This window comes from Phocoena phocoena, chromosome 14 (assembly GCF_963924675.1).
Source record: "Phocoena phocoena chromosome 14, mPhoPho1.1, whole genome shotgun sequence".
Taxonomy (NCBI): Eukaryota; Metazoa; Chordata; class Mammalia; order Artiodactyla; family Phocoenidae; genus Phocoena; species Phocoena phocoena.
The window spans coordinates 74,501,370-74,515,496 of NC_089232.1; the positions used below are offsets into that span (position 1 = coordinate 74,501,370).

Genomic DNA, 14,127 nt, shown 5'->3' on the forward strand with positions numbered 1-14,127 from the left:
TCACACTCCTCTGTAGTCTTTAATTTCACCAAAGACATGCCCCTCTTTCTCTCTTCTCTTGTGGTTTAATTTTTTTTCAATCCTGTAATCTAGAATAGCTGAATAGTCATATACCTCTCATATCTCTTTGTGACATTTCCTTCTAGGTATATTGAATTTTGTCTTTTTTATTCTCGAATATTGTCTTTGGCTCAAAAGTTTTATATTTTAGTGACTCTTCATATTGTTCTTCTCCCCTTATTTAGAAATGGACTCAGAAATCAAGGAAGAAATTCCTGTGCACGAGGAATTCATTCTATGTTGTGGAATTGAAACCCAGGTTCTAAAGTGTGGGCCCTGGACTGACCTCACTAGCGATCAGATTGCCAACAGGCCTAAGCTGCTTATTTTCATTATTCCTGGTAAGTTTAAAAATCTGGATGAGAAGACTGTATACAGATACTTGTAACTATTTCTGATTTTAAGAGAATTTGATAGATATAAAAATCCTTATAGAAGGAAATAGAATCACTCAAACCATTGATAACAACCACCCTTGATACTTTAGTGGCTGGACGTTTTCTTTGTCATCTATGCATTAATAGTATATATATTATATACATTTTTTAAATCACAATGTATACCATAAGTAGTTTTATAATCTGCTTTTTAAAATTTCTTAACAATATTTAGAATAATTAGAACTTTATCAAATAATATTTTTTGATAGTTTTTAAAATAATTTTTACTGTCTCATTTCAAGATGATTATAAGATTATGGTAAAACATTTATTTATTCTGGGATTTGTCAACTGGGTCATTTGTGATTTATGCTGGATCAGTATCAATAGAATGTTAGGGGAAGATGCTTGATTGTAGGTATTCAAAGCAGTTTTTAAAAATATGAGCTTGAAAAATATATGTGTGTGTGTATGTGTGTGTATATATATCTATATCTATATCTATATCTATATCTATATATATATATATCAGCCTAAAGGTTGAAAATGAAACTGTTAATATGTATCATATTATATCATCTCATGTACACAGCTAGGCCTATGGGGTATTATGATTTCTTGTACATTTTTGTTTGTTTTCCGTGGATTAATGGTTGTCCCTTTTATTTGCTTAGTTTTCTATGTTTCAATTGGTAATTTATCCTAAAATTATTCTCCAGAAGTGAAAAAAACTTCTCATTTTTTGAGTAATAGGGTTTCTGTTTTGTTTTGGTTTGTTTTTTGGGGGCTGTCCCTCCCAGAACTCTGTGTTCTTCGGCTCCAGTCTAGACTGGTTGCTCTCTAGGCTTCTTACACAGGCCATCCTGGGGACTCCTTTCACTTTTCTCCTGGTTGGATTCCTTGTTTCCTGGATCCCGTATTTTTTTTTTCTGGGTTTATTCCCTTGTTTTTGGTGGAGCATACCTTCTAGGAGCTTCCTGAGAAGAGGTGCATGGGAAGTAATCTTTCACAGTTCTAGCATGTCAGAAAATGTCTTAGAGTTCTAGGTTGGAGATTGGTTTCCTTAGAATTTGGAGGGCATGTTCATTGTTTTCCAGGGTTCAGACTGTTTTTGAGAAGACTTGATATTATTCTGATTTTTTTATCTTTTGTATGTGAAGCTCCCCCCCTCCCCCAGCAAAACAATATTTTAGATCTTTTCTTTGTTCTAAGATTCTGAAATTTTATAGTCAGGCACCTTGGTATGGCTGTTTTTCATACATTGGATTTTGGTGGACCTTTTTAAGCCAGAAACTTAACTTCAATTCTCAGAGCTCTGTGTTCTTTCTTTTTTATAGTCTTCTGTTTCATGTGTTTTGTGGGTGCATTATCTTTTTTTTTGGCTTCCTGCATTGTTAGAGTTTTTGCTGCATTCCCTTTTCTGTTTCTATTAGTGTTTGTTTTTCCTCAAATGTTTGATAATCCTTGACTACCCTTTCATTTTGAAGAGGAAAATGTAAAAAATTTATTGGAAGCTTGTATTCAGGGGTGGGGCTTGTCCACAGGTATGCCTAGGGTGACCAGCCATCCTAGTCTGAGGGGTGTTCCAGGACACATGACTTTCGGTACTAAAACCATGACAACAGGATAGGCAAAACGGAGTGGTTGGTTACCTTAGGTAATCCTCACCTTAAGGTGATTGGGTAGGGACCCAGCATTTCATTGGAGGATTTCCAGCTTTCAGTATCTGTAGCTGTTTCTTGGATTGTTCAGTTTTCCAGGAAGGAATCTTCCAAGTATCCTATTTGAGGAATGGAAGCCTGTCTGCTAATGTTCAGAGCTGAACAAGGGAGAGGAGGTTGGAGTTTCAGTGTTTCTTCTCAGTATAGTGCTTTCGCAGTATAGTGCTTTTGTTCTCAACTGGGCTAAGACTTCTGATCCAGAATCTCTCTTTGGTTTAACCTGTTCTGAAAATAAACTTCCAGTGTTCTGCCATGATGTAACAGTCTTTCTGGAAAGCAGTCTGTCAGCATCTATTAAAATTAAAAATACAGGGACTTCCCTGGTGGCACAGTGGTTAAGAATCCACCTGCCAGGGGCTTCCCTGGTGGCGCAGTGGTTGAGAGTCCGCCTGCCGATGCAGGGGACATACAGCAAAAAAAAAAAAAAAAAAAGAATCCACCTGCCAGTGCAGAGGACACAGGTTCGATCCTTGGTCCAGGAAGATCCCACATGCCGCAGAGCAACTAAGCCTGTGTGCCACAACTACTGAGCCCGCATGCCACAACTACTGAAGCCCACGTGCCTAGAGCCTGTGCTCTGCAACAAGAGAAGCCACCACAATGAGAAACTCGTGTACCGCAATGAAGAGTAGCCCCCACTCACCACAACTAGAGAAAGCCCATGCGCAGCAACGAAGACCCAACGCAGCCAAAAATAAATAAATAAATTTATTTTTTAAAAAAAACATATGCTCTGCCAATAGTGAGAGAGAGTTTGAAATTATAGGCGTGACAAGTGCTATTAGATGAAGCAGAGATTTGGAGGCAATGGTAGAGTGTGGGATTGAGAACATAATTAGAAACATTATCTTGGACTGGAGAAGGAATATCTTTCTGAGGCTAGAATGGAGGTGACGTTGCTTATTGAAATGGAGAAGTGTGAAGGTGTGTCAGAGGAAATAAAGTAGTTCCTGCCTCCTGACCTCTGTTTTCTCTGTTAGTTAAGAGTTGAGGTGATCTGTGGAGAGTAAGGATGGCAGAGGGTGGATTGGGGCCTTAAGGAAATTGGTCAGCATTGAAAATAGCGGATATGCAGGATGAAAGGAATTATTGACCAAAAACAAGTAGATAGATTTTGATCAGGGCTGTGATCAAATAGCAGGTATATTGGGAGTGAAGTCTAAAAGGGTCAAAGATTGAGCTGGAGAAGGGCTATCAGAGTTAGGATGCTTTGGATGTAAACGATTTCTGGGTAATGAAAAGACATAGGCCTGTCATTGTTAAAGTTGTTGTCAGGATCAGCAGCATCACCTAAGAACTTGTTACAAATGCAAGTTTTGGGACCCTATCCCAGATCTTGTGAACCAGAAACTCTGGGGGTGGGGCATCTGGGTTTTAAGAAGCCCTCTAGTGGATTTTGATATGCACACCACTGATCCAGGCTGTGGCTACTGGAATTCGTTGCTTAAATTGGATATAGGTGAAGTTCTTTGAATTTGATCGAGATAATGAATTATGGGACAAAGGTGTTGGCTCAGTCAGGCCTCCCAGATTTTGAAATCACCTAACTTATGGAATGGCAAGTGAAACTGACATTTAAGGGTCAAGGTTTTCAGGGAATGTGTGAGAATGACTAGGAAGTTGATAGATGGAAGCAGATGGCTTCAATCTTAGAGGAGAGCTTCTTAACAGTAGGATGAACTGTAAGTGGAGCAAACAGCCCACTCTATACTTCCCCAGTCAGAGGTGTTTTCACTCACTCATTGGTATTAGGTGCTAGGAGTGGTGTGTTGCAAAAGCCTTTGCTCTCATTGAGGTATATGAAGTGTTAGAGAATAGTGAGGTCTCTTCTGCGGGGCCTTGAAAGGAAGAGAGTCTGTCATAGCGGAGAGCCAAGTTTAAGATATGATGAAGAGATAGAAGGAGCATTCATTGAAGACACTGAGGAGAAAGGGAAGTTTAAAACACTTGTTTTTTGTTTTTGTTTTTGTTTGCGGTACGCAGGCCTCTCACTGTTGTGGCCTCTCCCGTTGTGGAGTACAGGCTCTGGACGCGCAGGCTCAGCGGCCATGGCTCATGGGCCCAGCCGCTCCGTGGCATGTGGGATCTTCCCGGACCGGGGCACGAACCCGTGTCCCCTGCATCGGCAGGCGGACTCTCAACCACTGTGCCACCAGGGAAGCCCAAACGCTTGTTTTTTAATAGTGTCATTGTTTTATAGTGGCTTTGACATTTTCAGATCGTTTTGTTTCCTGGTGTTCTTTTATGTTTGCCCTTCTATTCTCCTTGCTGCCCTTGGCCCGTTTCTGTGGGCTTTGTGCAAGCTGTAGGCTCTTGCTGCTCTTTAGTTTGTGGAATTCAAAACTGTATTTTATTTGGGGAGCTAGTACTTTTATATTGTGGGGAAAATTAGGATGACAGTATTTCAAAGATTGTTAAAGCACTATAGACCTGATGTTTAGTCCATCTCTTATAGACTGACGTAACATTTTATTTTAAATCACTTTTTCTTTTTAACATCTTTATTGGAGTATAATTGCTTTACAATGGTGTGTTAGTTTCTGCTTTATAACAAAGTGAATCAGCTAATCCCCATATCTCCTCCCTCTTTCGTCTCCCTCTCACCCTCCCTCTCCCACCCCTCTAGGTGGTCACAAAGCACCAAGCTGATCTCCCTGTTATGCAGCTGCTTCCAGCTAGCTATCTGTTTTACATTTGGTAGTATATATAAGTCCATGCCACTCTCTCACTTTGTCCCAGCTTACCCTTCTCTCTCCCCATGTCCTCAAGTCCATTCTCTACATCTGTGTCTTTATTCCTGTCCTGTCCCTAGGTTCTTCATAAACATTTTTTTTTACATTGCATATATATGTGTTAGCATGCAGTATTTTTCTTTTTCTGACTTCACTCTGTATGACAGATTCTAGGTCCATCCACTTCACTACAAATAACTCAATTTCGTTTCTTTTTATGGCTGAGTAATATTCTGTTGTTTATATGTGCCACATCTTCTTTATCCATTCATCTGTTGATGGACACTTAGGTTGCTTCCATGTCCTGGCTATTGTAAATAGAGCTGCAGTGAACATTGTGGTATGTGACTCTTTTTGAATTATGGTTTTCTCAGGGTATATGCTCAGTAGTGGGATTGCTGGGTCACATGATAGTTCTATTTTTAGTTTTTTTAAGGAACCTCCATACTGTTCTCCATAGTGGCTGTATCAGTTTATGTTCCCACCAATAGTGCAAGAGGGTTCCTTTTTCTCCACACCCTCTCCAGCATTTATTGTTTGTAGATTTTTTTTAACATCTTTATTGGAGTATAATTGCTTTACAATGGTGTGTTAGTTTCTGCTTTATAACATAGTGAATCAGCTATACATTTACATATACTCCCATATCTCCTCCCTCTTGCATCTCCCTCCCACCCTCCCTATCCCAACCCTCTAGGTGGTCCCAAAGCACCAAGCTGATCTCCCTGTGTTACACGGCTGCTTCCCACTAGCTATCTATTGTACATTTGGTAGTATATATATGTCCATAACACTTCGTCCCAGCTTACTCTTCTCCCTCCCCATGTCCTCAAGTCCATTCTCTACATCTGCGTCTTTATTCCTGTCCTGCCCGTAGGTTCTTCATAACCATTTCTTTTTTAAGATTCCATATATATGTTAGCATACGGTATTTGTTTTTCTCTTTCTGACTTACTTCACTCTGTATGACAGACTCTAAGTCCATCCACCTCACTACAAATAACTCAATTTTGTTTCTTTTTATGGCTGAGTAATATTCCATTGTATATATGTGCCACATCTTCTTTATCCATTCATCTGTCGATGGATGCTTAGGTTGCTTCCATGTCCTGGCTATTGTAAATAGACCTGCAGTGAACATTGTGGTACATGACTCTTTGAATTATGGTTTTCTCAGTGTATATGCCTAGGAGTGGGATTGCTGGGTCACATGATAGTTCTATTTTTAGTTTTTTAAGGAACCTCCATACTGTTCTCCATAGTGGCTGTATCAATTTACATTCCCACCAACAGTGCAGGAGGGTTCCCTTCTCTCCACACCCTCTCCAGCATTTATTGTTTCTAGATTTTTTGATGATGGCCATTCTGACCAGTGTGACGTGATTCCTCACTGTAGTTTTGATTTTTATTTCTCTAATGATTAGAGATGTTGAGCATCCTTTCATGTGTTTGTTAGCTATCTGTGTATCTTCTTTGGAGAAATGTCTATTTAGGTCTTCTGCCCATTTTTGGATCCGGTTGTTTGTTTTTTTGATATTGAGCTGCATGAGCTGCTTGTAGTATTTTAAATCACTTTGCTTATACACATAGCAAAATTAGTTCATCACTTTTAAGTTAGTAATGATAATGAGGAATTATTTATTGGAAGCCACAGATTGAGGAGCTTTTAATTTAGTTTCATCTTTTCCAACGAACTTTTGTTGTAGAATTTCTGCTAGTAGCATCCTTGGACTTCCTTTAAGTAGTGAAATAAGCCAAGGGAGGCAGTATGAGAACTCACTATAGAACATATTGAATCGTTATAATTCTCCAGTGGTCATATGGGGATAATGGAATCATGTGGCATGTCTTGTATTGTGAGTACAGTGATTGGAGATGGAGCAGACAAGGCTCCATGGAGAAGCCCAGAGTTCTGTCCACATGACAACCTTCTGTACATGCCATGTCACATTAACTTGATATATGGAAGTTTTGTCCCATACAAGATTAACTAGAAGGCATAAGTCTACAATTGCATTGTTAAGTAGTTACAGGTTTATTGGCAGTCAGGGTCTAGAGATGATCACCATAGCCTCTGTTATATGTTGCTTAGGCATTTCACTATGTGTATGTTCAACCATGTGTTTATAACACCTTTTGATATCCTTTGATAAAATGTATAACTTGCATTTCTGTATCGGAATGCTTTTGAACATCTTTACACCTGGAGGTAGATATATATATATATATACATATATATCTGATTTTAGTTGTATAAACAAGACCCTTTTAATTTTCTCTGTGATCTCCTAACCAGGAAGTTCAGTTCATGGTTCATAAAGTGTAACATAAGCCATAACATTTAAGCAGTGAAGTATGCAATGACATTTAAATGTTTTGCATTATATTTTCTACCTCTGTCTAAGTTGGATCTCCATGTTACTGGCCAATGTGGACTCTCTTCAGGAGCCAAGCTCTTTATTACTTGAGGGCCTTTGCACCTATTCTTCCATCCTAGTATTCTTCTCCCTCAAATCTTTACATGGTGGATTTCTTCTCATCTTTTGAGTTATAGCTAAATGCCACCTCCTCAGACATTTTTCCCAGGCCATCCTAATCTTGTCCCTTCTCTATCATATGATCCTGTTTATCTCCTTCATAGAAATTATCACACTCTTGAACTATCTTATTTACCTACTTAGTTATGTGTATATATTCTCCTACTAGAATATAAATTACAAAAAAATAACTAAAAGAATACAGTAAGTCCCCTACGTACGAACGAGTTCTGTTCTGAGAGCACGTTCATTAAGTCCAATTTGTTTTTAAGTCCAACAAAGTTAGCCTAGATACCCAACTAACACAGTTGGCTATATGGTACTAAACTGTAATAGGTTTATAATACTTTTCACACAAATAATACATAAAAAACAAACACACAAAAAAGAAAACAGTTTTAATCTTACAGTACAGTACCTTGAGAAATACAGTAATACAGTACAACAGCTGGCATCCAGGGACACGTTCGCATCTTTGAAAGTTCGCAACTTGAAGGTTCATAGGTAGGGGCTTACTGTATACAAAAGAAGCTATAGTACTGAATGGAATAAATGGACATGGAGTAGTTGGCATTATCATTTACTTCATGGTGATAAAATAGTAAATCAGAAAGTTTAAGGAGATTTGCTTAAGATCTTACAGTCATTAAGGGAAAGAACTCAGACTTAAACCCAGAGATAGAGAGAAAAAGTTGTTTTTTAGCAGTTCCATTATCTAGTACTCATTCATTCTGGTTTTATGTATCCTGTCTTTGCAACTATTGTGTCTAAATCATGTAGTTGTTATCTTTGGATTCTCCTTAAAGTTAAACCAGTTTAACACTCTCTACATCCTAAACTTACAGAATGCTACATGTTAAATCTATTCAACTTAAAAAATTAAAAATGTAATAATAATTGTAGTAATAATAGCAATGATAGTAGTAATGATAGTAATAATAATAATGGCTGTCCACTCATTATCCTTGGTGATAATGTCAGCTACTTTATAGCGCTGTTGTAAGATTAACTAAAACAAGGTATGCAGAAGATCCTAGACTAGGTAATTTTATGTTCTTTTTAAAATTCAGTATTATTTACTTTTTATGTTCTTTCAGTCTTCAGATATTTATTGAGCACTTATCATTTGTATGATAACACTGGTAACACCTTTGGCAAGTTATTTAACCTCTCTACCTTAGTTTCCTCACCCATAAAATGGATATAATAATAGTACTACCTCATGTGAGGACTAAATGAGTTAATATATGTAAAACACTTAAATACTGCCTGGCATGTAATAGGTTATAGTACTTAAAAGTGTTATTATTTTCTAGTCCTATGAAGAAAACTTCTAAATCTTTACTGAGAGACATAAAATATTTGAGTATGAGACATGACACATTCCTAAAAGGTTATACTCAGTAATGTGGAAAATATCAAATATTCTAAACTTATGTATAAATGAGATAAAATTTCAATCAGAATTCCAAAGAAATTTTTAAAAATTGAAACTGTCGAAAATAATTCTAAGGGCCTACCAGTTACTGAAACATTAAAAAACAAACAAACAAACAAAAAACCACAATGTAGTAATCAAGACAGTATGATGCTGGCAGAGAAGAAAAGGAAAAAATAAGTGGAATTATTTGGAATCAGAATTAGCAAACAAATGTAAGAATTCAGTATTGGATCAGAAGACATTTCAAATCCATGCAGAAAGAATGGGTAATATAATAAATGCTCTTGGGACACTTGGCTATTCACTTGAAAAGAAGCTGGATTACTGCTTTGTACTTTGCACTCAAGAATATTCCAACCATACTGAAGATTTAAATATAAAACATGAAACAGTGTCATCACATCCACCATTGATGTTACAGTCACTCTGTGCTGATACACACCCTGTTTCCCTTCTTTCTCCTCTAGCTGCACAGCAGACAATTAATCAGCTGACCAAAGAACACATTACTGTATTTGAGGAAGTCTTCACCTATTTAACAAAGATGACACTAGCACCATCACAAAAAGGAATTTGGAACTTGAGTCACTAGGTCAGAATGCAACAGAAGCAAAGTAACAATAGGGGTGATAAGGCCTTCATATATTACCATCATGGCTAGACACTGATGACACGTTTGAATAGCTAACATTTATACAGCAAGCAGTGTATTGAGCAATGTTTAAGTATTTTACATATATTAGTTCTCTTAGTTCTCACATGAGATAGTATGATTATTATCCTCATTTTATGGACAAGGAAACCAAAGCCTGAGAGGTTAAATAACTTGCCAAAGGTCACACAGTTGGTTAGTGGCAAGGTAAGAAAACCATCCCAGGCAGTCTGGCTCCAGAGTCTATGCCCTTAACCACTTTGCTCCATTGCTTATCTAGGAAACTAAAAGATATAGACAATGAAGAAGAAATCAGTAAAATTTGACAAGGATGGCAGAGGTTACATCAGTACAGCAAAACCCTGTCATGTAATTGCAAAGAGGAGAAAACCTAGCAGCATGAAGAAATAGATAAATTGATTGGAGAAATAGATATTGAATGAAATGGACTAGTATTTATGAAGGTGTTATACAGATGATGATTGTAAGATGAAAACACCATTTCACTCTTTTCCCCCAAAGATGTGTCAGATTGACTGTTTTTAAAAAAGATCACTTATTCATTCTGTCTCTTTATAGCAAACCCACCTCAAAAATACCTTCTGTACATACACAAGAAAAATCTGCATGTATTAGTTGGTGGTCTTTTCCCCCAAAGATCAAACTATACATCTCTACAATATAGGTACTTGTGATAAATGACCAGAAAACAGTTAGTAGATTCCGTAAAGTTTTCTTTGTGAATGATTCTGACACTGATTGGTTTTTGTGCAGCTTGGTAGCTGATCATAGTCAAATCTTGAAGGGGCTGACAGGCAGTATTAATGATTTTAGACAATGTGAAACGACTGGAAGGTGTTTAAGTAGGGTACTGCTGTGATTCAATTTGAGGTTTGGAGATATCTCTCTGGGTACCCTGAAGAATGGATTCCCAGGGGACAAGAGTAGATAGAAGACCTGTTAGGAGGCTGTTGTGGGAAACCCAGTGGGAAGTGATAACACTAATGGAGAGAATTGGACAAAGTTGAGATGTATTTTGGAAGCAGAGTTGACAGGACTTATTGATGAATTGGATGTGAAGAACAGGAAGGAACCAAGAATGACTCCTGCTGTTAGGACTTGAGTATTTATGATTGGTGCTTCCACTTACTAAGATGAGGAACATGGAGGAAGAATTTATTTGAAGCAGTTGGAGAACAAAGCAGGAGCAGAAATTTTCTAAATGATAATTCCCAGACTTAAGGTATAAAGGATATTAAAATTGAGTTGTATGGGTAAACGTTACTACGTTTGTATAGTAACATTTAGGGAAGTATAAGGAGAAATAGATCTTTCTTTTTCAGTCAGCACATTGTCTTATGTGAGTTTATTGCTTTGGTTAATCTAAAAGTCTGCTTCTTTTCTTAGGTAACCCAGGTTTTTCTGCCTTTTATGTGCCTTTTGCAAAGGCTTTGTATTCTTCAACAAAAAGACGCTTTCCAGTTTGGGTTATCAGTCATGCTGGGCATGCCTTGGCCCCCAAAGACAAGAAGATTCTTACAACCTCAGATGGTATGTGTTTGTTAACATCTGCTTTCCTTTACAGTGAGTGGGTGTTCATATTTCTAGAAAGCCTGCTAAGGTTAAGAGTTATACCAGTGGAAACCTCCACTTGTGGCATTGGGCCCATGATGCCACATTCTGGTAATTTTAGGATTTGGGGGGTCATTTTAATCATTCTGCAGGTAATTTTCTTTAAAAGTTTGGGCAGATCAAACAGTTTGTCTAGGACTTGCCATCTGTATTTACCTACTAGTAACCAACTATATGTTTATCGATCATGTACTGTAGTTCCAGGGTTGTATTAAGAGGAACAGTGAAGTAGTATAAGACGACGTGGTCCTTAGCCACGGTTCCTACTCTAAAGAAGCTCTCATTCTCATCTTTAGAGAGTGATTAAGTGATAAACTCTGGCCTGCTGATCATGTGGATACTTAAGGAGTAAACAAAGGAGAGAGTAAAAGAGTTTTAACAGCTGAGTAGAATTTGGAATTGAGGGGTGGAGGTGGGTGCCTTCTGTATAATAGGCAGAAGGATTAGCATAGCAGGAAGAGAGATTCAGTAGGTACTTGAGTGCTAGGCAGGGTCAGATTGGGAGGAACCTTGAAAGCTGAAGGGAGAACTAGGACTTTACATGGTAAATTTCTGGAAGCCTTTAAATGGAGGAAGTAGTACCACAGAGTTGCAAATTACCTGCTTCTAATTCATGAGTATTCTAGCATGTTCACTCTTCTAAAAAAAAAGTGAGATGAGAGGAAAAAAGAAAAACATAATTTCTGTGTGGGCATTCCCTAAGGGTTCCACTTTGTTAATGTGAGGTGGGAGAGAGGTGGCTATGGCTTCATTGCCTAGTTTGCCCCTGGTTCTGGTATGCCTCTTCTATGATATGAGCATCTTCTTGTACTTATTGAGCATCTAATGATAGGGAAAACCATGTGTGGGTAGGGAGGGAGAAAGAGGTAGGTGATATGGGAACTTTCTGGACTAATCTGTTCAAATTTTCTGCAACTCTAAAACCATTCTAAAAAATAAAATCTGTTAATAAAAAAATACTGGAGGGCTTCCCTGGTGGTGCAGTGGTTGAGAGTCTGCCTGCCGATGCAGGGGACACGAGTTCGTGCCCCGGTCCGGGAAGATCCCACATGCCATGGAGCGGCTAGGCCCGTGAGCCATGGCTGCTGAGCCTGCGCGTCCGGAGCCTGGTGTCTGCAATGGGAGAGGCCACAACAGTGAGAGGCCCATGTACCACACACACACAAAAAAATACTGGAGGTTTTTAATAATTTTAATATTTACATTATACTTTTTATCATTGTATTAGTTCAGACTCCCATAACAAAACCCATAAACTAGGTAACTTAAATAGCAGGAATTTATTTTCTCATAGTCTGAAGGCTATAAGTCCAAGATTAGAGTTTCATCGTAATTGTGTTCTGATGAGAACCCTCTCCCTGGCTTTGAGGTGGCTGCCTTCTCTTTTAGTCCTCACATGACAGAGAGAGAGAGGGAGACAGAGAGGGAGAGGGAGGGAGCATGATAGAGCGAGAAGGAGTGCAAGCCAGCAAACTCTCTGGTGTCTCTTCTTAGGGCACTAATCCCTTCGTGAGGGCCCCACCCTCATGACCTCCTCTAACCCTAATTACCTCCCAAAGTCCCCATCTCAAAATACCATCACAGTGGGGGCAGGGGGGTTGTTCAACATAAGAATTTTAGGGGACACAAATATTCAGTCCATATAATCATGAATGGGAATGTTATGTATTAACATTTTAAATCTGATCACAGGTATAGGTCAGCATATACATATGACATTGTACCTGAGCAATAGTAGAACATACAAATTATCTCTTAAAACATTTTTGCTAAATATTTGTTCAAGTTTTATTAGCTTCCCTTTGGTCCATCCTCAGAAGTATTACCTTACAGTTGTTAGAAGCAGGCCCTTTGAAGCCTCGATCCTGTTGAGTAGCAAAGGAAAAGTTTCTGTTCTAAGTGGCAGCTCCTTCCACATTCATGAACATCTGCAGGCAAGCTAAATTGTAATAATTTTTTTATTTGAAGAAGTGGGTGACAATTAAGAGGTGATTCCTATTTTTATCCATGTCCTATTTTTGGCTGTTAACTGATACATATGGTCAGGACACAATGTAGTTATTACAGAATTTAAGAAATGAAATCACCCTGTCCATACAGAGTAGATAGATACTCTTTGGTTCTGTAGTTAGCATGGGATTTGGTTCTCTTTTCTTTTCCCTCCTGAAGCCATAGCTCAAACTATTCATGTGTCATCTCACTGTGAACATCACAACTCCCTGGCTCTTGATCTCTTAATTCTCACATATCGTGGTATATATCAGCTTCCTGAAATGTTAGTTCTGGTTCCAGAATCCTGTGTTAATTTTAGATTGACTTTAACATCAGATGCCAACTCTTGAGAATGGAATTTAAGCTTTCTTTTTTCCTAATTCCATTTACTCAATTTAATCTTTTTTGAGTACCTGCTGTGAACCTGCCTCTTTGCTAGCACTTAACGGAAAAATACCTCTGTGCTTAAAGCAAATCTGTTGCACTTACATTGTTTATTATTAGGTTATCTCACCACCCAGACTTCCTGTGTCTTTCTTTTTAAGGCATTGCATGTAAGATTACCTTTGTCTTGGCTAATCTCCTCCTCTCTGTTAAAACAGTTTCCACTCTCAGTGATCAGGCCCTTGATAAGCAGGATCATCCAGACTTTGTTTCAGCTCTTTAGTTCTCAGATTTCTTCTACTACCACTTTCACCTACTTTATCTTTTTTATTTCCCTAATTATCTTCTATTTAGAATTATAAATTTACAGATTAAGTGCAATCCCTATATAAATTCCTACAAAAATTACAGCTGCAATTTTTCACAGAAATAGAAAAAAAGTCCTAAAATTTGTATGGAGCCACAAAAGGTATCAAATAGCCAAAATAATCTTGAGGAAGAAGATTAAAGTTAAGGTTCAAAGGTGAAGTTATCACACTTCCTGATTTCAAACTATATTACAAAGCTAGTAATCAAAGCTGTATGGTAGTGGCATA

At 38.0% G+C, this 14,127-nt stretch overlaps 1 protein-coding gene across 2 annotated transcripts in view; it reads left to right on the forward strand.

Annotated features, from left to right (window-relative positions):
- The first annotated feature begins 247 nt into the window (after positions 1-247).
- Positions 248-14,127, forward strand: part of LDAH (lipid droplet associated hydrolase) — an 82,482-nt gene continuing 68,602 nt past the window's right edge. The window contains exons 1-2 of one of the 2 annotated variants that reach the window (XM_065891416.1): positions 248-401; positions 10,931-11,074. In XM_065891416.1, the coding sequence (XP_065747488.1) occupies positions 248-401; positions 10,931-11,074 (298 nt within the window). The remainder of the gene's footprint in view (positions 402-10,930; positions 11,075-14,127) is intronic. The other variant, XM_065891418.1, reaches the window with a different exon arrangement.